The sequence below is a fragment of the Mchenga conophoros genome, linkage group LG19 (assembly GCF_057382185.1).
Source record: "Mchenga conophoros isolate Kocher_MC1m ecotype Shallow Benthic linkage group LG19, M_conophoros_male_GT1.1, whole genome shotgun sequence".
In the NCBI taxonomy this organism is placed as follows: Eukaryota; Metazoa; Chordata; class Actinopteri; order Cichliformes; family Cichlidae; genus Mchenga; species Mchenga conophoros.
This window is the reverse complement of record NC_140544.1, coordinates 19,275,208-19,298,841: the sequence shown is the minus strand read 5'-3', so window position 1 is coordinate 19,298,841 and position 23,634 is coordinate 19,275,208. Positions and strand designations below refer to the sequence as shown.

The 23,634-nt window shown below is 39.5% G+C and overlaps 3 protein-coding genes across 3 annotated transcripts; all 3 read right to left on the bottom strand.

Moving 5' to 3' along the window:
- Positions 1-1,007: 1,007 nt before the first annotated feature.
- Positions 1,008-8,523, bottom strand: kcnk3b (potassium channel, subfamily K, member 3b). Its single transcript, XM_085258003.1, has 2 exons — positions 7,635-8,523; positions 1,008-6,446 (listed from the first exon to the last, which is right to left on the bottom strand). Exons 1-2 carry the CDS (start codon positions 7,915-7,917, stop codon positions 5,557-5,559), a joined length of 1,173 nt encoding a protein of 390 aa, XP_085114129.1. The 5' UTR covers positions 7,918-8,523; the 3' UTR covers positions 1,008-5,556.
- An 883-nt stretch (positions 8,524-9,406) lies between these two features.
- ezra (ezrin a) lies at positions 9,407-20,118 on the bottom strand. Its single transcript, XM_085256604.1, has 13 exons — positions 19,923-20,118; positions 18,181-18,264; positions 17,513-17,608; positions 16,890-17,164; positions 16,049-16,132; positions 15,445-15,591; positions 14,963-15,059; positions 14,664-14,827; positions 14,428-14,558; positions 12,807-12,967; positions 12,524-12,616; positions 11,796-12,059; positions 9,407-10,775 (listed from the first exon to the last, which is right to left on the bottom strand). The coding sequence occupies exons 1-13, from the start codon at positions 19,932-19,934 to the stop codon at positions 10,611-10,613; spliced, it is 1,773 nt and encodes a 590-aa protein (XP_085112730.1). The 5' UTR covers positions 19,935-20,118; the 3' UTR covers positions 9,407-10,610.
- A 253-nt stretch (positions 20,119-20,371) lies between these two features.
- Positions 20,372-23,368, bottom strand: nenf (neudesin neurotrophic factor). Its single transcript, XM_085256605.1, has 4 exons — positions 23,151-23,368; positions 22,951-23,011; positions 22,661-22,764; positions 20,372-21,160 (listed from the first exon to the last, which is right to left on the bottom strand). Exons 1-4 carry the CDS (start codon positions 23,289-23,291, stop codon positions 20,984-20,986), a joined length of 483 nt encoding a protein of 160 aa, XP_085112731.1. The 5' UTR covers positions 23,292-23,368; the 3' UTR covers positions 20,372-20,983.
- Positions 23,369-23,634: the final 266 nt, after the last annotated feature.

Genomic DNA, 23,634 nt, shown 5'->3' with positions numbered 1-23,634 from the left:
AAGCTCTCTCACCTCTGAAATTTTTCAAACATCATGCATCACATTTCTTTCTTTCTCCATAACCTGTAACTTTAAGATGCCAGTGAGTAATTAATTATCTCCAATCTGTCAAATCAATCTTGTGTTGGAAAATGTAGAAGATAAAATTTTGTTTGAAATCACATAAACACCAAGGACACTTTAGTCCATCTGTTTAATTGGCAGCAACAATGAGAGGCAAACCTTCAGTTTTAACCTGCTCAGATTTTTTCCCCCAGAAACAGAGAAGAAACCAAGTGATGTAAGGTCATAGCTGACCTTCTCAGTGAAACTATTTTTGTCTTTGACATAGATACTCAGGTCTATAGCCAAAGTAGAAAACAGCAGATGCTTCAGCCGTGGGGGGTCAATACAGGGATTTGTCGGATGGATAGTCCTTCTGTTGCTTTTTTGTGCTTCATGTCTGATGGCTGAGGGCAGATTCACAGGCACCAAGCCAGGCTTTGCAAGATGGTTTGATGTTGCAATGGCAGGCAAATCTTGATAACGAGATGCGGTCCTAATTGCCCTGAGCACACTTTGATGTATCAATTTCATTCTAGGTGCATAAAGAAATCTTTATTTTTATAAAGCCTAAAATGAGCCTGCTTCCTGTTACTGGGCCTCTAATCCACTTTAATGATGCTTTATTTTGGAAAATTAGAGCACCGCTTTCACTTAAAATCACTCAGACCAGTGGTTTTCAACACAAAAATATAACAACAGGCTCAAAATAAATCTGAGGGTTCACGAAAAACAGAAGAAAGTTTTCAGCTTTTCACAGAGTTGATATCATAATATGGAACTGCGCAAATGTCTTGAGCCACCTCTCATTTCTTTCTTTTTTTCTTGTTTTTTCAGAAAAATGGGAAATAGATGTAGTTTGTTAAAAGATGCAAACACATGTGGAAATACAGTATAGTATTCTTATTCTTCTGAACTCTATTGGACAAGCTTTCTTTAAGTAGACATCAGGAATCGTTCTCCAGGCTTCTTGAAGGACAGGCAAAGCTCCACTTCAATAATATCCAGGTATACCTTCACTGCACTGACATCCTGTTTGGGGTCATTTTCACACTTAAATTTGAAACTATTATGAGATAGTGGCCAGATGATGTCACCAACTGATCTCCTCTGTATCCACTTGGGAAAAAAATATCAAATTTGGATTCATCACCCCATAAGACCTGTTGGCACCTGAGACCATTGCTGATGAGGTTTCAGTGAGCAGAACCAAAAGTTTGCTGAGATATGTCAGGTACAAGGACTGGACTGGAAAGTGAAAAAGCAGCCAAAACTTTGAAAGACCTTCAGAAAGACTAGATGACTGTTCCTCAAGACCAAACGTACAAGAAAGTCCAGATCCTTGGAAATATTTTTAAAAAAGAGTGACGAATCAACACTCCTGAAGAATACTATATATTTATAATATATAAAAACAATATTTGACCTTAAACAAGATAGTCCAAAACCCCCAACTTTTACACATACCTTTATTTTATTGCACAATTGCAAATTATTACATTTTTGAAACTGTATTCCTTTAATGAAAATGGTGATTTAAGACTTCAGATATCAGTGACACATATTGCCAAGGAAACAGTAAGACTTTCTCTCATTGGTCTATAATAGCCAAATCAGTTTTTTATTAAAATGAAAAAAAGAAAAAATGAGTTGTGTTCTGGTAGCATATTTAAAGCTCAAACATCAGCACCTTCCCCTAAACTGAAAGTGCAGCATCAAAGTGACGTGTTTCTATGACATAATGATGCATTGCCAAACTTTTGCTCGTGACTAACCTGCTGTAGGTTGTCCAGAACTGGACTGAAGTCAGAATTCCCAGGGGGAAACCATCTGGACCAAACAGTCATTTCTATACATTCAGCAGGCTTTTTTTTTCTTTCACACAGCACATGTTGATAAGCAGCATGGAGATCGTAAGTCACATGATTACAGCTTATATGGCCTGTAGATGGTGATTTTGTGAGCAGGAAAACAACAGTTAAAACTCAATATTATTCATTTATTGGATAAAATATTCAAATTTTCGGTATTTCTATGGATGTTTTTTTCTTTTTTTCCCCTATGATAGCACAAAACAGTACAGTATTGTGTACTGTTTTATGATCAGAGGGTATTGTTGGACAAATGAATAGTCTCAACTATACATACAATCCTTGGCAGGGTATGTATAAAAAAATTCAAGTGCTCTTTGATTGTTCAAGTACTATTTAAGCCTTTGTCATCATGGAAAACAGCAAGAAGAAGAGAAACCTTTGTGCCATTGCAACTTTCAATTCAGTTCAATTCAATGTTATTTATATAGACTCAAGGCGCTTTATACGCAACGTGATCTACTACTTTAAACTAATGCAGTACTTGCACGAAATGTACAACTGACTGCTATTTTATGAGGCAAAAAGTCACATTCATTGTTTTCCTTCCTTTATCATGTGTGGACAGCACTGATTTATTTCCATCCACCACAAAAGGTCAGTTCCAGTAACACAGATCAGATCAGACCCAGACGTGCATAAAATAGCGTTCAGGATTTCCCTCTTAAGCCAAAAAAAAAAAAAGTTTAAAGAAAAAAACAAAACAGCCAAATCCTCAAGAATTTGTGACGTTCACTTTGTTTCCAGAGCAACACTGAATAAAATCATGACTCGTGTGTTTGTGCCTCAGGTGGAGAGTTTACACATGTTACAAAAATCCAGAGAGAACAGGTAGGATCTGACAGCTTTTGTGTTTTTGTATAAATTTACAATAATTTATTACTTAATCTATTAGCTGATGAACAGAAAATTAATCTACCACAATTTAAATAATAAATAAATATTAATTTTAGCTACAGTATGTGCAAAAGTCTTGAGCCACCCCTCATTTCCTTGTATTTGCTTCCATGGAGCCGGACTTTCTTGAAATCTTAATGGTCTTGATTAAGTTCTCCAGGCTTATTATGTCCTTTTTCACTCTTTTTCAGTCCAGTCCTTCAACCATTTTCAGAGGAATGTTTTTCTTTGTTTGTTAAGCCACTTAACACTGACCTATATGAATCATTCAAACAAAAACAGCACCTAACCCAAGGGATGAACCAGTCTTGTACCTACACATAGCAGATAACTTAATACACACATAATTAGTTGCCACTTCATTCGTTGAATATATGAAAAATGCCAGACTGTCGAGAAGTAATTCTTAAGGAAAGGAAGCAGCAAGGAAAGGCGTGGTCTTGTGAGTGCGTACAGCCATCTGTGAAAGATGTTGGAGACTCTTTGATGGTTTGGTACTACATTTCAGCCAGTGGTGTTGGGGATCTTGTTAAAATTGATGGAAATATGAACAAAGATTTCATCACTTAGAGATCATCAGATTTTGATCCACCATATAATACCATCTAGAAAGTGTCTGCTTGGAAACGGCTTAATTTTTCTGCATGACAATGATCCCAAACACAATCCCAGTGCAGCGAAAACATACCTGGAACACTATCAGTTGAGGATCAGCCTCCCCAGAGCCCGGACACCAACATTATTGAAGCAGTGTGGGATCATCTTGACACTGAACAGAACAAAAGGGAGTCAACAACCCAAAAGGAAATTTGAATGTTCCTCAAGAAGCCTGGAGAACTATTCCTGAAGACTACATAAAGAAATGAGAAGGAATTCTGCTTTAGAGAGTTCAGGCTGTTTTAAAGAATCAATGTGGTCATTAGCAAAATCTGAGCGAGAGACTCTGTTTTTACCCTGTTTTCTATATTACATTTGCATGTTTCAATAAATTTCTGCATCCATCCAAAAATCAATAAAAAAGATTTTAGTGCTTTTTTTTCTTAAATAAATGAAATAGCTTAAGAAGTTAATCATCTATTGAAGCTGCTGGAAATAAACTGAGTGTGACATCGCATCATGTTGCCCACAGAAAAATACACCACTAAGCACCAAACTCGGTTCAGAAACACAGGAAATACTAGCTGAGGGTGGATTTTTCCTTTTCCATCAATCACCCAGGCTCAGCCCATTGTGACATAATTGTCTGTGATTGGCAACCAGCTTATTATCCACTGTACCCCCTGCCACCTGCCACTCCAAGCTGCTGCTCAAATAGCCTGCTTCTACTTTTTGATCCAGAGGTGTGCTTCATATCTGTCTTAGATCTTAGGTTTTTGGCTTAGATCGATTCCCTTAATTCTAAATTACTTCTCAGTGGCTCAAACATGTAAACATTAAAACAATTCTTTTATTTAATCAGTGTAAAAAATACAACTTGTGGTTTAATGGGAGGTGATTACTTGGCTTGGCACATGAACTAAAAAGCTGTTCACAGCTTGACATTTAACACTTTTTCGTTTGTACAAAAAAGTCAGTGAAACAGAATGCTTGTTAATAAGTGAGCTTTAGGGGGTAAAAAGGTATCAGCGTTTTAACAAACTCCTGCCACTTAGCGGGTATCTTGGCAATGTCACCAGGTGTTTACTGTATTTGGAAAATTATCTGTGTAAGTCTCGATCTAAACACACAGGAGCTTTGATTTTAATGTTCACGGGGACATGAATAAAGCACATATAGAAAGTTGGCAATGCTCCTTTTTGATGGGGCTGTTGGAGTTCTTGCTTCTTCCCACAAGTAATTTTTAAAATAGTGATTTCAGTGTTACACAACTAATCCAGTTGAGAGCGTTTCGCTCAGTGCTGATAAGTGTCTACTTGTGATCACCGCACTTATTTTCAAATGGATTTTTTAACTGCGCTTGAGATGTGATTTATTTTTTAACCTACCCACTTGTCACGTTACATAATTTAGTAGTGTCTGTGATGCACCTGTACTTTGGGCAAAGAGCCCTAGAAGTCTCATAACACCAGGGGCAGCTACACATGAGTCACATGAAATTTCTGGTATGTATCAGCTTTTCTGAAGCTTTGACAATCACGATTTGTTTCAGGGCGACATAAGGCAACTGATATGAGCCCAGTCACAAACACCATGGTGGAAAAAGTCCAGAAAATCATCATGATGCGTGCCTATCAAAGGAAAACACTGACCAGCTACAACATTAAGAAATAACCCCTGAGTTGAATCAGCACCTCTGAGATTATTACCAAAAACACAAAGTTTAGCTTTTGAGAGCTGCTGACTGACAGGTTTTAATCATTTATTCATTTTTTTATGTCACCCTTTCACTGTGCCACCGCTCCGAAGCCTCTGCTCTTACCTACACACTGCGCAGACGTATTGTTCATGTGCAGCTAACCAGATCAATTTCGACACACCTACAGGATTCCTCAAAGCATACTGGATGCCCTCGAATAACACCTCAGTTAAAAACACTGTGATGTTGCTCAAATATATATATTTGTGTTTACAGTACTCTATGTGCTTTTTTTCCCTTTTTGCACGTTATGCTTCTGGATTACTGGGATTGTAGCACCACAAACATCGACTTGCAGTCATGTCTTTGCTGAGGACTGCCAAGTATCTGCTGCCCACTTGGCAGTTATAGACAAATTATGCTGTAATGAAATCTGTTGTGCTGAAAAGGCTACACGGAGCTGCGTCTCTTAAACATCCTGAATGGAGAGAAAATGTGTAGGCCTGATATTGGGCTTATGCTCGTGCACTGACGTGGACTGCAAACGCAGCCTGTTGAGCCAGGCTCCATGTAGTGAGCACAGTCATTGTTCTGCTGCAAGTAGGCATCGGAGAATGTCATCTCCTGAGGGATCATGTTGGGTATGGAGTCCTGCTCCTTCTCCTCGCTCCTGTACCATAAGCAGGAGCAAATAGTCTGGAATTGAAGCACTTCAGTGTAGACACCTTTTAAATCTTTAGCCTTTGTGGTGTTATCTGCTACAGGTGTGGAGGAAGCTGATATTGAGACTGGTAACAGATGAGCCACCTCTCCTCTGGGCTTACTGACAGAGAGCAATGCCTTCTCCTTGGCGTCCCTGCGTTCATCCTCAGTGTTCATGGTCAGGAAGCGAAGCACCACCAGGTTTAGGAACGCTCCAATCACCGTCAGGCCCGTGAGGATGTAAACAAAGCAGAAAGCCACATATTTAGGGTCATTCTGCAGGGCCTCATTCTTCTGCAGAGCCACGTAGTCTCCAAAGCCAATAGTGGTGAGTGTAATGAAGCAGTAGTAGAAGGCATTTAAAAAGCTCCATCCCTCCGAGTGAGAGAATGCCACAGCCCCCACGCACAGGGTGCTCATACAGGAGAAGAAGCCCACCGTCACCATGTTTGCCATGGAGACCTCGGTGTGACGCATTCCCAGGCACTTCTTGGCTTGGTGCAGCAGGTATCTGACAAACGTGTTGATCCTCTCGCCCAGACTCTGGAACATGACCAGGGTCAGCGGGATCCCTAGGAGGGCGTAGAACATGCAGAACACTTTCCCTGAGTCGGTGCTCGGCGCCGCGTGGCCATAACCTGAGACAGGGAATATTGCATATCTTTAGACATCTTTGCCTCTATTCTTTTGCCGTGGTGAGTCATAGCAAGAGACGGCCTCACCTAATATAAATGCCTAAGAACAGCAGCTGCTTGATTTAATTCCACAGGAAACCAACACACACTCCCACTAAGAGAAAAAGGGAAAGCCCAGGGAAACGATTCAGCTTGGCATTAATGTAGTGAACTTACTTCTACTTTATTTATAACTCGCAGATTGTTGACAGCATAGACATTGCAATATTTATAAATATAACTTATGCTGAAGTGAACCAGAACCAAAGCCACAGACATCTCCATATCTTTTCTTCTTCATATGGCATCATTAAATGATCTTTTTATTCCATAATAAATAATTAAATTACACCTGGTGTTGTTTTGTCTTTAATCATCCAAGAAAGCCACAATGGCATACAATTATTCTGATTTACTTAGACAGTCATAATAACGATTCAGTGTCCATGTCTCTGTGTGTCTTAGCTATTACATTTGAGATAAATATCACTTTTCTGATTGGTAAGCCAATTACAGCCACTCTGAAAATATAACTGAAAGAATAAAGATCTGCTGCACAAAAAGATGCTTTTTTTGAATAATGTTACCTACCCAGAAGGGATGAAAGCCTGTAAGCAAAGCTTCATTTTGTTCAAGAATATTAAAGTAAAATTCAGCGTTGATGAGCACAGCAAACACATGAAAATTTTGGGGTTATTATAGGATATGTCAAGTCTGATCCATTTCCAAAATGTTTCCAAATAAACTGTATAAGGCATGAGAAGAAAATAGGTTTTTTAATCATACTATCAAGGTACAACCTCCTCATTTAAAATACAAACTAGCAACAATGTGCTAACAAGTGAAGGTTTAATTTTTCCACTCTTTTAGGAAACAGAATCTTCAGCTTTAAAAATGTTTTAAATTTTTTTTTTTATAGTGCTACAGACAGGATTTTCTTTGTCTAAGTAGTTTGAAGAGACCCCAGGAATTGTGGGAAGTCATAGGTGTTCTTTATTTATCTGTTGTTTTAAATGAGACACACAAACTAACGTAAGGGGGGCTCCGGTGACTCCACTACCTCTAAAAATGTTTCCTCCGGCCCTGCGCTGAACATCTCTCAATGAAATGCAATAAGACATCACATGTATTGATTAAATAACTGTTGCTCACCTATCGTCGTAATCACAGTGATGGCGAAGTAAAAGGACCCAGCAAATTTCCACTGGACCCCTGCTTTGTGAGGATTGAGCTGTAAAACGACATGCTCGAGCTCTTCGAAGTTCTCTTTGGTCAAGTTATATTTGCGCATGAGTTCGTACTTTCTGGCGTCGAGCTTCCTCTTGTGACTTTTCTCCTGCTTCGACTCCAGGGTCTCGAAGACGGCCGCTCCGACCACCAGGTAGGTGAGGATGCTCATGATGAGGGCGAGAGTCCTGGCGTTTTGTCTCTTCATGATAATAAGGAGAGGGGGAGAGAAAAATCGAGCGCAGGTGGGAGCTGAGGCTCTCTGCCACCTTCTCCTGACGGACTCCGGATCCAACAGAGGGGGGACTTTGGAGAAGGAGCTGTTCTCTCAGCACCACCCCCACATCACAGTTGGGTTGCTACTGTATTTGGACTATTTGTCACCGACTTATATTTAGATTGCGCAGGAAAGGAACACAGGGCAATCCCACAGACTGTCAGAGGCGGCTTGTTGGAGTAGCAGCTCCAAGCAAAAGCGCTCATCTTCAAGGAGTTTATGCACTAAATATACAAAAGCACGGCCAGCCTCCGTCGTTGAGGCCAGAACGAGCACATTACTCCAGTTTCCAAGAAGAACGGTAGCGCCGAAAAAAAGATGGAAGAAGAAAAAAAAAAAACTAAACTTGATATCCATGTGATCGTACACGTAAATATTTACCTAGTGGCTATTTAAACAGACCGGCTCTTCTGGTTCCCAAGTTGTCTAGCAACCTGACGATAACCGTTCTGTGCAAATATTTAAAAAAAAGCGCATTCTCCTCACGGTGCGCTGCAGGATTCTTCAGATCAATTAAGATTATAAGAAAAAAATCCACAGGGGAAAAAATTAGAATTACTATTTGAGAGTAAAGAAGAGGTTCAAAGACAGACATAAGATTTCTAGTCGCCTATTATAACTTAACTTACCTAATGGTGGTTCACTATAAGGACGTCGGACCAATCCATATCAGAGGTGGAGACAGATTAGAAAAACTTCTTCACCAGAGACATTCTGGGTTGCAACTTCACAGGCTACTAAAACTCCTATATACGTTTTAATATATTGTGTTCCTTTTGAAATTTTGACATTTACACTTGCTTAAAGCTGTGTGTTTGTGTTTTATTGTATCTTATTAATTTAGGTAGCTTATATCAACTTAACTGCCCCCCCATTTTTCTGTTTCTTGTGTTTCAGATAATTTGGATGACTATAATCGGTCATTGTTGTATATGATGTTTTTTTTCTTCTCCCCCTATTTTCTTCTTCTTTCTTCTTTTTCTGCTTTCTTCAGAATTTAATCTTCACTGATTGTATCATCATTGCGTCAGACCCTGATGGAGACTTTTTAGTCCTCGTGCTGTATTGCTCCAATTTGTTTTTTAAATAAATATTTTTTCATTCAAATCAATTGGAATGTTTTGTCATATGCACAACAATGCGTCCTTTCAGCTGCATATGTTTTGACCTGTGACAGCAGGGAGCCTCAGTTTCCTCAAACATCATCACAGGGAGCCAAAGTTGAAAGCGGGCATCACTTGAGCTTCCTGTCTGTGTGCTGCACTCACATCAGCATGTTTCACTAAATGGTGAAAGTTACAGAAAAGATCAAATTCCACTTTTCACTAACGCAGCTATTAAATCTTTCTAAATGCAACTTTTATCCCTTCCTCACACAGACAATAATGGAGAAGAATCATGCAAATGATGACAATTTGAATATTTTTCAAGTTTTTATGTTTAATGCCTGTAATGACACAATATTCAAGAGATGCCATAGCCTCATAAAAAGCTTTTTTCCTGCCTTCATTTTCTCTTCTGCCTAAAAGTACAAAGCTGCACAAGGTGAAGTTTAATTAATTCCGAGTTTAAGGTCTTCTCGCTGACTTTTCTTTGGTGTTTTTTTAACATGTGTTTCATTTTTAATGCCGAACATTAAAAATGCTTCTGCAGCACCGGAGAACATTTTCAAACAACAAATGGAGAAATAATAAAAGATGTAATATAGAAACCATTAAGCTGCTTCAGTTTTGGCCTTTTTGTCTTTTCTTGTCTTTTTGTCTGCTGTATCCTGTTCACTGTAAATTAGATGCTCTAGATCTGACCTGAACACAAACAGGACGGCATAAGAATACATTAAATGTTCCCATGTGGTTAAATAAAGTAACTCCAATAGGTAAATTCTGAAAATCATAAAAACAATACATTTGAAGCAGGAGAGATTATGTAAGTATATTAATGAAATAAGTTGCACTGTTATTTACACAAATAAAATACAGGAGAACATGACGAGGAGGGCCAGACCACCAGGAATATTCATGAGTAATTATGAATTAATTTGCTGTGAGTCTCAGTTTTATTTTATTGCAAACTGAGATTCATTTTGTATGACAGCATTACATCAAGCTTCTTGGAACACAAGTGGGAACCTTTCTACACTTTGCTGACATTTCTTTGGCAAAACTATCAAACAAATAAAATAAAAAAGATCTTTTTTTAAGCATCAGGCATTCATTTAAATAAATCAAAATTTAACCACTTCAGTTTGTTACAGTAACAAAACTGCAAATGTAAATTGCAACAACTACTGATTAGTTATCATAAGATATATAAGTTCTATAGTACCCCTAGTACTAGCTTTGTTCATACAGTATATCTGGTCTCCAGAGTGATGCACATCAGCATTTTAATGGGACTAAACAGCACATTGGAAACATTTGAGTGCAACACAAAACAGAATAGAGCAAAAACAACCCACAGTGCCAGTTTCAGCCAGCAAAGTAAAACTCGTGCAGAAATTATTACACAGATCAGCTCCATGCCTTTTCTGGGTGTTTGGGATCACATTTGGCTTCAGTTATATTAAAATGCTGAACAAGGCCTTCACGAGGTATTTGTGAGAGAGCTTTAGGTCTCTGGCATTTCTACAAGGCCTCAAACTCATCAATCCTCTGCTTGGTGTTGCCCATACGGATCTGACGGAGGGTCTTGTACTTATCACGGCCAGCGCGGACGTTCTCGGCATGGAGTTTATCGTCCTGGGTCTTCTTGTTATCGTCTCGGGATTGTGCCAGCTCTGAGCTCAGGTCCTGCGGAGGAGTCGTGCCCAGTTATTAAACTGTATACAATTCACTTCATCAACAGATATCTTGGCAACACCTCCATTAGAAAGTGATATCTTTAATTTAATCATCTTGTTCTTTTGGCTGTTCCTTTTTGGGGTTGCCACACTCGATCATCTGCCTCCATTGCCTCACTATATCACTTGCATCCTGCTCTGTCACACCGACCCTCTGCCCATTCAGGTCACTCCCAATGAAAATCTTATCGCCAGCTCTTTTTGTCAATGTCACCATCACCTTAAACCATAATCATACCAGGTTTTACTACCATCTTGTAAACCTTCCTTTTCACTCTTGGTGCAAATTCCCCCTGATACTCGTCTTCACCCACTCCACCCTGCTTGCACTCTCTTCTTCACCTGTCTTGTGCACTTTCTGCTGCTTTGAATGCTTGACCCCCAAGGTATTTAAACTCATCCACCTTCACTACCTCTGCTCCTTGCTTCTTCTCTATTTCAACTATCTGTCTCTTGCTCACACATGTCTCTCTTCTGTCTCTCTTCTACCGCTCTCTCCAGCCCTTGCCTCCCCTCTCCAGGCTCTTTTCCTGAAGTATTACAAGAGAGGGAAAAGAGCCTCAACGAATCATGATTGAAAATGTGAGTGAATTCAAAAGCCTCAAAGATGATGGTAGAAGTATTATCCATTAGAAAAAAAAAACTTTTAAAAACCTTATTTTGGGGCAAAGTCACAGATAGTTTTAAATGTTTATGTTCGAGTGAAGATTGAATTTAAAGTTAACTTTGATAATGCCTCGATAAACTCTTCCAAGAAAGGTGCTCAGGTGCCGAGTAGTGAGACTTATTTCTAGAACAACATTATTTGGGCTTCTATAATAGATGCTTAAAATTTCATGGCTTTTTTTAACACAGCATATTTTTGCTATAAGTGTTTTGGAAGCTATAGAAAAGCTACGAGAAAAAAGTGTCTTAAGCATTGCTGCAGACTCCGGCTGATCTGGGATGTATTCCAGGTCCCTGAACTAACCTGAAGCTGCTTCTGCAGGCGCTCGTTCTTCTCGGCCTCGGTGAGTCGCTCCTCCTCCTGGCGGTCATAGTTGATGCCTTGTGTCTGCAGCTCGGCGCTATAGGTGCTGTTTTCTTCGCTGTGCTCATGGTCACTCTCGCTGTCTGAGGAGGAGGAGGAGGAGGAGGAGGATGCATGCTCAGCAACAGGAGCTGAGTTGGCAGAACTCATCACAGTGTGCAGCTCCTCCTTCGTTTTCAGCAGACTCTCCTCCACTTCGACAGCCTAAAAGGAAAGGTGGGGAGAGGCGTGTGTTAGATTTGCTGGTGGTTTGCATCATTGAGCATTTGATTATAATATAAATGTAGTATTTTAAGTGTTTTAGTTGTATATATGTGACAGTAATACCCAAATTTGCAAGGACATTGACAAATCAAGCTTTCTGGTTTTTGCAAACTTGAACCTGCCTTTCTGACCTCTCCACTAAAACATGGCTCCTGAATTTATACTTTCAAACCAAAGCAATCTAATATGAATAAGATGCAAGGGTTACAGTACATGAGTAGTTATGTTTTTGAGGAAGTATGCAATGTAAATTACAGTGCAAAAGATTCAAATTATGGATGACTTATACAGATAAATCGTTTTCTTTCTTTTAAACAATAAATTTATATTTGATATTGTGCTGGGACATTTTTCTGGTATTTCCTGTGACTTGTGGAGCTCTTGACTGCATGCTGGAGACCCACCTTGTTGTGCCATGTCTCAGCCTCTTCCTCCTTGGCTCTCTTGGCCTCCTCCAGCGCAGTAATCTTGGCGCTATATTCGGCCAGCTCTGCAGCCTGAAGGAGGAAGCACAACACTGTGACGTGAGAATAACAGAATAGGCATGCTGTCATTTTAGAAATGTGATGAAAGCAAAAGCAAAAAACCTCCGTGTTACTTTAATCTGCCATTAGAACAGCCGATAAGTGCTTAGAATGAATTCAGGAGATTTATCAGGACTTTTTCCCTCATGTGCTTCACACTTACCAGCTGCTCCTGGCTCTTTAACTGGTCCTCAGCTTGCCTGGCCAGCTCCTCCTTGGCTATTATAGCCTCCATCCTCTCAGCCTCCAGCCGGGCCGCCTCCTCCTCCACCCTCCTCCTCTCCTCCTCCAGCCTCATGGCCCGGTCCAGCTGCTCCTGAAGCTCTGCGTGACAAAGTCAGAACACGGGGAAATCTATAAAGCACTGTACGTTGTTATAAAAATGCAGGATAAGAAACTCAAAACTGATTTGTCTTAAATCGGGGTACTTTCTTTTTTAAACATTTCTATGTTAACATCATAGAAAAAAATGATTAAAGTTACAGGGAAAAAAGGAAAATACAGTACTATTAAAATATTTTGGTGGTTCCAAAACTCTAATAAAGGTTTCCAAAATTAAATTTTTTTTCTTCTACCTCAATAAACATAAAGCAATATTTTTGAGTAAGTCGCAACTGAAATATTTCAAATCAAAGGTTTATGTATTTTTTATAAATAATCGTTTACGAAAATGTTTTAGTCATCTAGTCATCTGACCAGGTTCATGCCAAATTTTTAATCATATTTATGTAACAAAATTACATGGAAAATAAATATGTAATAAATTAGTTAAAGTCATCCTTTTTAGAAGAGTTTTATGAATTAATTTTATTATTATTTTTACTGCACGTCTTCATTATCATAAGACATCAAGGTTGTTAAGATCATAGAAATATGAGCCTTGTGTTTTAGATTTTAAAAATGATTTGAACGTTTTAAATGCTAAATGCCGATGATTGGGGAAAAAATATGTTAACTGCAGATATTTAAAGAAATGCTTTTTGTGAAGATCATATGTTTGACAAAATTCGCCCAACATAACAAAGTTGCTTTTCAAGTAACGATCTCCCATCCTCCTCACATCTTTGTCAAACCATGTTTTGAAATCTGCCCTTCCAACTCTCAAATATATATTCCACCATATGGGGGAGAAGCAAGGGAGGATGATGGAGGAGGGGGTTTTACCTAATATGGTGGTGGGCTTTTTACCAAATGTCAATAGTACTTTTGAGAAAAGGGTTTTCTGATCTTCTTCTTAGAATATATACAGTACTGTGCAATGACGGTTGAAGTTGGGTAGTGGAAGAGCTGATATAGATGTGGCATTTATGTTTATTTTTATTTTTGAGAGCAATTAATGATTAAAATATCCAGGTTTTACAAAAAAAGCCCCGCCCCAAAAAGTAAATTAACCAAGAATGAAAGGTTCATGTTTATAATGTGGGACACCCTTTATCGCTTTAGCTCACATATGTAATAGTTTCTATCAAACAGTGTGAACTTTCAAGTTGGAACCCTGAAGTGGATGGATGGATGGATGGATGGATGGATGGATGGATGGATGGATGGATGGATGGATGGATGGATGGACGGATGGATGGATGGATGGATGAATGGATGTATAGTTAAGCCGTAAACCTGTAATAGCTCAAATCCTCAAGGTTCTACAGGTGTTAGCAGATGGTTAATAAACGGTTTAATGTGGACTACTGAGAAAAAAATCAGTGAAATCTCCTTTTTCATAGCACTATACAACAGATAAGATCCGCAGCGATGCAGCTTCTACGTCAAATTTTCTATCTCACCTCTCTCTGCTCTCCTAGTTGTCTCTTCAAACTGGTGGAGCCTCTCCATCAGCTCCCGCTTTTCTCTCTCCATCTCCTCCTTCTCCCTCTCGATGGCCGTCCTCCTCTTCTTCTCGCTCTCCAGCTGATCCCTGCAGAACACGGAAAAGCTCAATCGCTCGCCTAACGCAAAGCCTACACATTTCAAATTCCAATTAAGTTTGCCTGCATCATTTTAACCGGGCGCTTTCACCCACCTCTCCATCTTCTTCTGCTGCCTCTCCTGTGTGGCCTGAGCCTTCATCTGCTGAACCTCGATGGTGTCGGGCTTGCGGCGTCGCATGTACAGTTCATGGTTGCCCATGCACAGCTGCAGGATGCCCTTGTTGACTTTAAGCCGTGGAGCGTAGAATACAAAGTCCTTTAAAAGACAGAAAAGTAGAAGACAACTTTTTTTTCTTTTTCAAAAAGGGCTCCATAAGCTTCGTTTAAAATCTCTTGGTATAAAAAAGCTGTTTGATACTAGTGAAGATTATTAAACTCATAAAACACTTACTTGGGCTTTCTTGTCTATGGGCTTGATAACAAATTTCTTATCATTGAAAGAAATGTTTCTAATTTCACTCCAGGGAAATCCAATCTTCGGAGTCAGCCTGAAAAATGGATAAAAAGAGATATTTTTCACAGTGTGATATGAGCTTTAAGTTTGTTTCTTTAAAAGGTTCACAGCTGGACAGGTTGACCCATGCGGTATCAGAGGAAGAGGCTGGGGAGGGTTTGTAGGTTCATGTTGTAGTAGAATTGGGTCAATGACCTCTTCAAAGCAACATCTATATAGTTAGATGCGTTATTTAAAACCAGCCACTGAAAGGAAAGTTGACACACGCCTCCGACTGAGGTTTGACCGCTGGTGCATTGATCTCCTGTCTACAGATGTGTTTTATCAGGTCAGCGCACAGAACAACGTTACAGCAAACAAAAGCAGGGACAAAACAACAGAAATACAGAGAGAGAGATTTACTACAAAAACTGATTTACTTGTCGTTCTTTGCATAAATGTTGAGGCCTAGAGCGTCGACTCCCAGGAGCAGGTCTGTGCCCTTCTTGTTCTTGATGTCAAAGTAGTTAATGCCATACATCTCAAGATCCTGGGTGATCTTCAGGTACTCAATCATGGCCTCTTCCCTGTTCACATTAGATAATTAAATAAAATATTAAATATTCAACAGACTAATTTGTCTTTTACTTTATTTTGGGGGGTTTAAAGTGTGGCGGCAAACCTCCACCTAATAATCCATGTCCCTTATTAACTAATTAGAACCAAAAAAAGCAAATAATCATTACAACAGAGTGCGTGAAGCTTTTTTGGGCATCAAAAACACAGCAATGAGTTATTTGCTGCTGAATTTCTTTTTCCTTTATGCTAACACGGTTACACTGCAGCATCTGTAAAAGCTGAGTGATCATGAGTACGATAAGAACAAAGCCTTCTAAGTCTACTTTACTTTACTGCTTGTAAAAGTTCACTGACTACAAAACTCCAGGACGCTGTGAGACCAAAAATGCTGTTCATTCTTAAAAAGTAAAGTCCTGAAAGCATCCATTTGAGGGAGGAAATTTACGCCACTCAGCCTTCACTTACTTTAGCATCGCTCCGTGCTCCTGGTGCCAAACCTGGATTCTCTCCTCCCACTGCTCCCTTGACAGCTTGTGTTGGTCCAGCACTCTGAGGGGAGCAGCAAGCTATCAGCAACCCATGCTGGTGAAAATGTAAACAGTCTGTGTATACATACAGGGTTAAAGCATACACATGATGCATTGTTGTGTCTTTCCCGGCATCCTTTGTCAGGAGCCGAAGGGGCATTATCACACATTGGTTAATATTTCGATAATTCGGGGAGGCTAGTAGCCAGGATGAGTTCCAGATTTGCTGTAAAGGAAAAGAGGTCATTTATCCAGAAGACTATCATTTATGATGCGGCTGTTCTGTCATTTTATGAGTGCAAAGTTGATGCAAAAACTACACCAATCACAGATAAATGGTCCTAATCTTCTTTTAAGTGCACTCAGCAAGGTAAAAAGACAGAGCCGCTTCATCCATGTGGTCATGTGTTTAATTTTAGAAAATAATCAGTTCACTAACTTTTAGGGGAAATAAGATGATGAATGACAAATTGTATTTAAAAAATGTGCTACTGACTATCAGAGTAGCTGATGTCTGAGAATTATTTGAGAGAATAACACTCGTAGTAATAAAACTGTGAAAGCCAAATCTAGTTGTAGCGTTAGAGGAATTTTATCTACATTTTGGAACGTCACAATTGTAAAGAGTTCCCGTAGGATAGATGCGGTGTTAATCTTTCAACTCGGATCACTGCTGCATAAATCTGCCCTTGCAAAAAAGCAGTAAAGTTGTACTGAGTTGCAAAGAACTGATTTCCTGCTCACCAATGTGCAGCTGCTGCAGATCCACTCGCACTCACCTCTTGGGCAGAAGACGCTCAGAGGACATGTAACGTGGCTTGTGCGTCGACTTGTTGTACTCGCCATACTTTGCCTGGATGGCGTAGGAGCCCAGCAGCACGGCGGTCTCTGGAGGGCTGTAGATCTCCTCATTCAGAATCGCCTCCTTCACCTGGAGGAAGAAGAGCCTCCTGGTGATGTCCTGGATCAGCTCCTCGGCTGCATCCTCAGGGTAAAACTTGACCAACAGCTTGAACTGCAGGGGAGTCTCTTTCTTCACTTCCTGAGACATCACCTAGAGGGGCAATAATTAAAGAATAAAATATGATTGAAGTTCCTACAGCAGAGTAGTAAAGACAGCTAAATAAATAACAGAGTGTGGGCAAGAATCCCGTAGAAAAAGGGTCAAATTACTTTTACGAACAACACGTATTTTAACTCTCGATTTAACAATTAAATGCTTACTTGCACACAATACAGAAAAATCCAAATTAAATAGACACATAAAAATAATACAGTACATTTAATAATAAAAAAGATGTAGAACTGAGAACTGCAGCAGGCCTCTGGGTTTTTACATTTACAATTAACAATTCTAAACAGAGTAGATGAAACAGAGGTTAACATCACTGCAAGTCCTCACCTTCTTTTCAGAGTTCAACCATGAGGTGAATCCTCTGATGTCAACAAACTGCAGCCCGAAGTACCAAGTCTCACGCAGGCCGATGGTCCTGGAAACCTTCAGAGTGGAGACATGATAACAAAATCCTGCACATCTTCTCAACAGCTTCTTCACTTTTTAATCAAAACCTCCTCCATGACTCTTGCGGTAATTTCTCCCTGAAGAATAAAACCTTTGGATAAGATTACAGAACTTTTAAATGAGAACGTTAAGCTTGTTTTTTTGATTTTTTTTTTTGTATCACAAAGGGGCTCATTAAACTGGCCAGCTTTTACCAGACTAGATCTGTGGGACAGCTATGGTTACTAGTTGCTTTGCTGATGGAATAAAATACCCACTGGTTACAGTTAAGACCATTTATCTGCAAAACAAATACCAATGCGAGTGTATCTGACTGAAAGTATTTCTCTGCTGAAGTATTTCAAAGGTCTGTACTGTATTTACACTGTTGTATTTGCTGCTACTTGGCGTTAATCCATCACTTTGCCAGTCCATTTTATTTATTTATTTTAAATGCATGAAAGACTTCTCAAAAGAAAGAAAGAAACAGAAACTTTTCAGTCTACATAAAGTCATCCGGGATCTATAAAATAATACAGGATGTGCTTTGTGAACTGCATCACACCGACCTGGTCAAAGAGCTGCTTCCCTGTTGTGTTGGGGTGGAAGGAGAACTCCAGCTCCGCGTCCATTGTGGTGACGCGGACATTGACCTGCAGCATAAAGGTCATTTAGTCACGTGATGACAGAGATTTCTTTTTGTATACACATGAATCATATTTGCAAACAATCAGCTTCCTTTTCTCAGAGAATCTGTAACCGGGCAGAAATATTTTACTGTGATCTTATTATTAGTTTGCAGCGATCAGCGATCAGCCTGGAAACATAAAGATATTGTAGTCATATGTGTGAAGGAGCTGTGAAGTGGATTATTCATAAACCATAATTGCTCACTATCTCATTAGACTTCGGACTACTCTTGCAAGGTTACACAAGGTTGCACATACGCAGATTACAACGCTTGCAGAGTTGACTTTACCGTTGTTAGTCAAGATCAGCCTGTTTTATAACAACAACGATTAAAGTGGAAAAGAAATGACACTTTAAAATGTCTATAGAGCAGATGTTCAACATAAAAAAAACACACTAAAGCACCCAGGCTGTTCTCAACACACGGACCCTGATCACAGGCCAGATTGGGCTTGTAGCAGTTACACAATTGTTTTATGAAGTTATACTACAGCACGCCCCGGGTGTCATAAAGATAATCCCATCGAAACTTGAGCAGCAAAAGCTGGAACATCCATTTGTGAAACCTCTAACGTGTTACTCAACTGTTACCACCTCCAGTGATGGCATGCATAAGGTAATAGCTCAACTCGCTGACATCCTGCAGGTGTTTCCTACCTGCCACAACCTTAATCGCTCACTAATCACTGACTGTGGACATCACTGATGAATCATTAATCCATTAGACTCAGTCACCAGTTTATACCGTTGAGCTATGTAGGATTATCTTAATTTGTTTATACTTGGATTGTGCTTTTTGGTACTGTCGCACCTCTTTTGTTTAGCTGTTCAAAAAACGTTTTCCACAACGCAAACAACACCTGCAACTATGACTCATAATTTTATTTGATTTGTAGTTAGTTTAAGGTCAGTCAAATGGACGTAGACGTCAGAATGACCTCTTAAGAGAGGCTTTCTCCTTGCAGTGTCAATATAAGCACAGAGCTGCTTTCGTAATGCACAGGCCAGTCGTTCTTATCAGTTTTCCGACAGACTGATGGTGAAAGCTTAAGTAACTGCGGACATTTAGAACATGAGAGTTTTCTTTGTTTAAGACAGAGGTCTCTTGTTTGGTGCAGGGTGCCTCAGAAAATCAAACGGAGCAGAGAAAAGCGGTTAAACTGTACAGTCATGAGTTCGTTCTTAGCATTTAAAAATCACTCCAGTGGCACTAAAGGGAATTACCATGATTGCAGTGCATTATGCATGCCCAGAGAAACAGCAGACAGGCTGGTTGCAGACCTGAAGTAGCATTTTTCTGTCAGGAATGTGAGCAGCATGGGTCAAACTCTACACTTAGTTAATGAGTAAATGCCAAGAAGGATCTTGGACTCTTGGAAACAAGAAGCTTGGCCAGATTGTTTATTTCTTTAAAAAAAAAAGGACATTTAATTAGAAATTAAAGCTATTAAATCTGTATTTATGCAAGTAACTCTGAAATGTATCTAGTGGTCATTCTCAGCATAAGCAATTCAAAGAAACCACACAAATAAATGTATAAGCCCACCACTGACATTTTTGAATATGCAACAGGAAGAAACACTTCAGTGACATATAATCATTTAAATCGTGGTGATCCTACCGTTTTGGGCATCTTGGCTGCGGTTGGTGGATGAGTAGTACCAAGTGGTTCCCAGGTTGTCACAGGTTGCAGTGAACGTCTCCCAGCTGAACGTGCGCCTGATAAAGAGCGCAGCACCGCTCTCGCTCGAAAACTCCTGGGCAGGGCTCGTGCCCTTTGAACTCAGCAGATTACGCAGAGTGACGTGAGAGTTACTATCACAAAACTGAAAGATTTACTTCCAATGTGGCCACTGGCAGCGCAAGATGCGTAATTCCACCCAAAGACTATCACCTGCTTCAGCACCTTAAGTACTGCGACCTTTGATCAGAGCAAGCAAGACTATAAGGGGCCGGACGATCTATTTATGTCGCCTGTTTGGAGGTGACAGCAGAGAGGGCTGTCATAAAGAGATCGTGTCAAGGTAACACAGTTGTGTGTGGTAGAACACGGATGAGACCAACAAAAGATTAGAACATTTTCAGACTTTAATGAGAATTGTAGACGAACAAGTTGAATACATGTGGACCGATGAACACTAACAAAGCTGCAGATTTATTGTTTCCTAAACATAAATATTCCACTGAGTCATTCACATAATTCATTTAGTTTCACAGTAAAATACAGAGTTCAAAAAATGAATTGATTAGTGACTAAAATAATCAGCTACAGTCTCTCATTTATAAAAATAAAACAAAACACTGCAGCTACAGTGCATGAAGATTATTTTAAGTTTGGAAGGATCTTTGAGCTCCTAATGTTTAGAGTATGAAATTAAATGGCTTAGAGCACTGTGAGAGGAGCAGGAGGCATCTTGATCTGTGCTTAAACTTCTTTAAATGTGTCTCCGGGAGACCGTTAACTATCTGCATACTCTTACTCCAAAGTCCCCGCTTTTTATCTTAGTCAGATGATACAACAGGTATTAAAGTAGTTGGTGCACCGTAAACTGGTCAAAGCTATTAAAGCGCTATTTAATTCTCAATCTTGAGTCAACAGGATAATGCTTCTCCTATTATTGCACATGTATCAAACTTCTTCATCGCGATTCTTGTCAAGTAAAGTGACCACATGAAATTACATTAAAATTCATCTTTGATTTGAAAATGAGGCTGGTCCTCGGGTTTGAAGTCTTTGTTGGGACTTCCATCCTCGTTCAGGATACGGGATGCTGTGTAACCCACAATGGGATACTTGGCTTTGTAGGTGCCTTCAAATATACTGTCCAGAGACTTTAGCTGCCCTTCAGTGAGGCCTGTCTGTGGAGGTGAAGATAATTAAGGAACATTAATCAGTGCTTTTTTAATATATGTGTGTTTTTTAACCTTTGAGCATTCTGACTTGTGGAAAAGCTCGGAGACCTGTACCTGGGAAAAGGGGTGCGCTTTTTGGGAAAGCTATGCTTGCCTATTTGCCCCCTTTTATTTATTTCGTTTGCTAAGAGTTAGAAAGAAAGACTATTAGCACTTATGCAAAGAACATACTTAAAACAGCGAGATGATTACTTCAGTCTTTTACAATAAAAAGTGATCTAAATGAACTTTTACTTTAATAAAAGTTGATATAATCGCATTAGCACAGTGTTGTTTATGTTCCCTAAAAGATCCTATTTATTCACCTTAGTTTCACCTCATATTTTTCACACAGCTGTCAATACCTCACCTGCACCTGGGTCTGTGAAACTGTCCCTTTAAATGTATTTCCTATGAATCATAAGTTGTCTGAAATGTTCAAATGGTGACATTTTGTAAGGAAGTCTTGCATTTTTTCACCTTTTATGGCCTTTGGTGTTACAGAAACTTTGTGATTTATTGTTTTACTTGCTCCAGTCACTTTGCTTTTTAAAGTGTCTACACCGGGGGAAAATGTAGTCAGAGCATTAATGAACTATTGTACAATCCTGTCCAAAAGCCTTGAGCCACACCTCATCCTTTATCTTATGCTGGGAAAATGGGAAATTAGTGCAGTGATTTATTGAAATATGTTTGCACATACATGGAAACACAGAATGTGAGTGAAAAACAGAGTTTACACAAATCTAAGGAGCATGAAAGTCAATATTTGTTATGACCACCTTCATTCTTCAGCACAGTCTAAACTTAGTCAGCAGTGTCTTCGTCAGTTTTCTTGTAATTTCTTTAAGTAGTTCTCAAGAACAATTCTCCAGGCTTCATGAAGGATATTCAAATATCTTCTTTGGATGTTCTTCTGTTGTTCTCTGTCCAGATGATCCCACAGTGCTTCGTTAACGCTCAGTTATAGAGTTTTACTGTGTGTTTTTCTACCCTGGTATGCTTTTCCTACACTAACAGTGTGTTTGGGATCATTGTCATGCTGAGCAATGTGTGACACTGCCCCACCCCACATAATGGTGGGATGGGAAAATGTCTCATATGTAGAGTGAGACTGTTGGATGAGCTACAATGACTCATATTAACAAAGAAAAGGAGAGCGGCACACTGTGCTGTACATTCTTTATCTCAACAGAAACTGCCTATTCTTTGATGAAGAAGATAAAACTGGTAGAAATTTTCTGTTATCTAGTTTTTTTCTTATTTCAAAAAATAGATATGTATTTGTTGCATTTAGTGTCTTCATCCTCCCCCTACCTGTTACATTCAATCTGCACGGCCAAAAAGAAATTTGGGGGGGGGGGGGGGGGGAATCTCTTGCATTAAATGTCAAGTAGAGCAGAATATAAAGAAATGAGGGGTGAATCAAGAGTTTTGCACAGTACTCTACGTTCAGCTGAAACTCACAATGTCTGATGTCAAGTCTGCGGGGTCCAGTGACATCTTGGCCACAGCTCGAGTGGAGTCCTTACCTACCAGCGCATTATATGGAGCATCTTTTCCATAAAACTCTGGAATGGGTGAAATAAAATGCACATTAAAATCAACGCGCTGACAGCAGAGACTAACAAGCAAATGACCCGAGTCAGGTTAGTTTATAGAGAAAGCCTTCTAATGTGTTAAATCACTTTTTATTAGAACTGACTTTAATGACCGATTTGAATCCAGGAGTTAGATAATGTTTTTTCTACATCTACCTTTTCCCTTGGTGACATCAAACACAACCCCTTTTACTGCCATATAAATAGGCTGGCCCTCCTATAATAGGAAAAGAAAGAGCGATGATAAATATAGATGACTCTTAACAAAAACAACAAAAAAAAAATGCACGCACAAGTAGACACGCGAGTTCATTTTCAGCAGCACATGCCGGGATTTTATTTCTCCAACAGTTTACCTCGCTGCCGTCGTATCTCTGCAGCTCCTCCTCGGTGAATAAACGGACAGGTTTTGGAGCAGTTTTGTGTTTTACTTTAGCATCTTCCGCTAAAGCCACGGCGAGGATGATAAATAAGACACAAAATCGCGCTGTTGCCATGGCAAGGTCGTTGTTTAAACAAGAAGTTCAGGCGGAAACTTCTTCATCCACTTCCCTTTCAATGCCCAGGTACTCTCTGGTCGTGATGCATTTGAAAGCCTCGGAAATTTCACCGACATTATTTTAAACCAGTTCTCGCTGATATTTGTTTATATTCTGGACTATAAGCAATGAAGATGTGATTTTTGTGCATTTATTTGTCATTTGTATAGATTTTATTTAGACATAAATTAAAAAAAATGTCATAAATATCTTATGAAAAACATAACACCATAGTCAAGTTCATTTGAGTAAAAAATAAACTTGTAGGAATGGGGTGGCATTTCAGTAAAAATGCGGTTTC

Bases quoted from the DNA above. Each gene is read 5' to 3' on its own strand.
- nenf (XM_085256605.1), bottom strand. From the start codon at position 23,291: ATGGCAACAGCGCGATTTTGTGTCTTATTTATCATCCTCGCCGTGGCT. The intron at 23,012-23,150 runs GTAAACTGTTGG...TTCCTATTATAG, and splicing joins AGAGATACGACGGCAGCGAG to GAGGGCCAGCCTATTTATAT. The intron at 22,765-22,950 runs GTAGATGTAGAA...CACCCATTCCAG, and splicing joins TGATGTCACCAAGGGAAAAG to AGTTTTATGGAAAAGATGCT.
- ezra (XM_085256604.1), bottom strand. The intron at 15,592-16,048 runs GTAAGTGAAGGC...TAATGTGAACAG, and splicing joins GAGCACGGAGCGATGCTAAA to GGAAGAGGCCATGATTGAGT. The intron at 14,828-14,962 runs GTAAGTGTTTTA...TGTCTTTTAAAG, and splicing joins CCATAGACAAGAAAGCCCAA to GACTTTGTATTCTACGCTCC.
- kcnk3b (XM_085258003.1), bottom strand. From the start codon at position 7,917: ATGAAGAGACAAAACGCCAGGACTCTCGCCCTCATCATGAGCATCCTC. The intron at 6,447-7,634 runs GTGAGCAACAGT...TCCCTGTCTCAG, and splicing joins CACTGTGATTACGACGATAG to GTTATGGCCACGCGGCGCCG.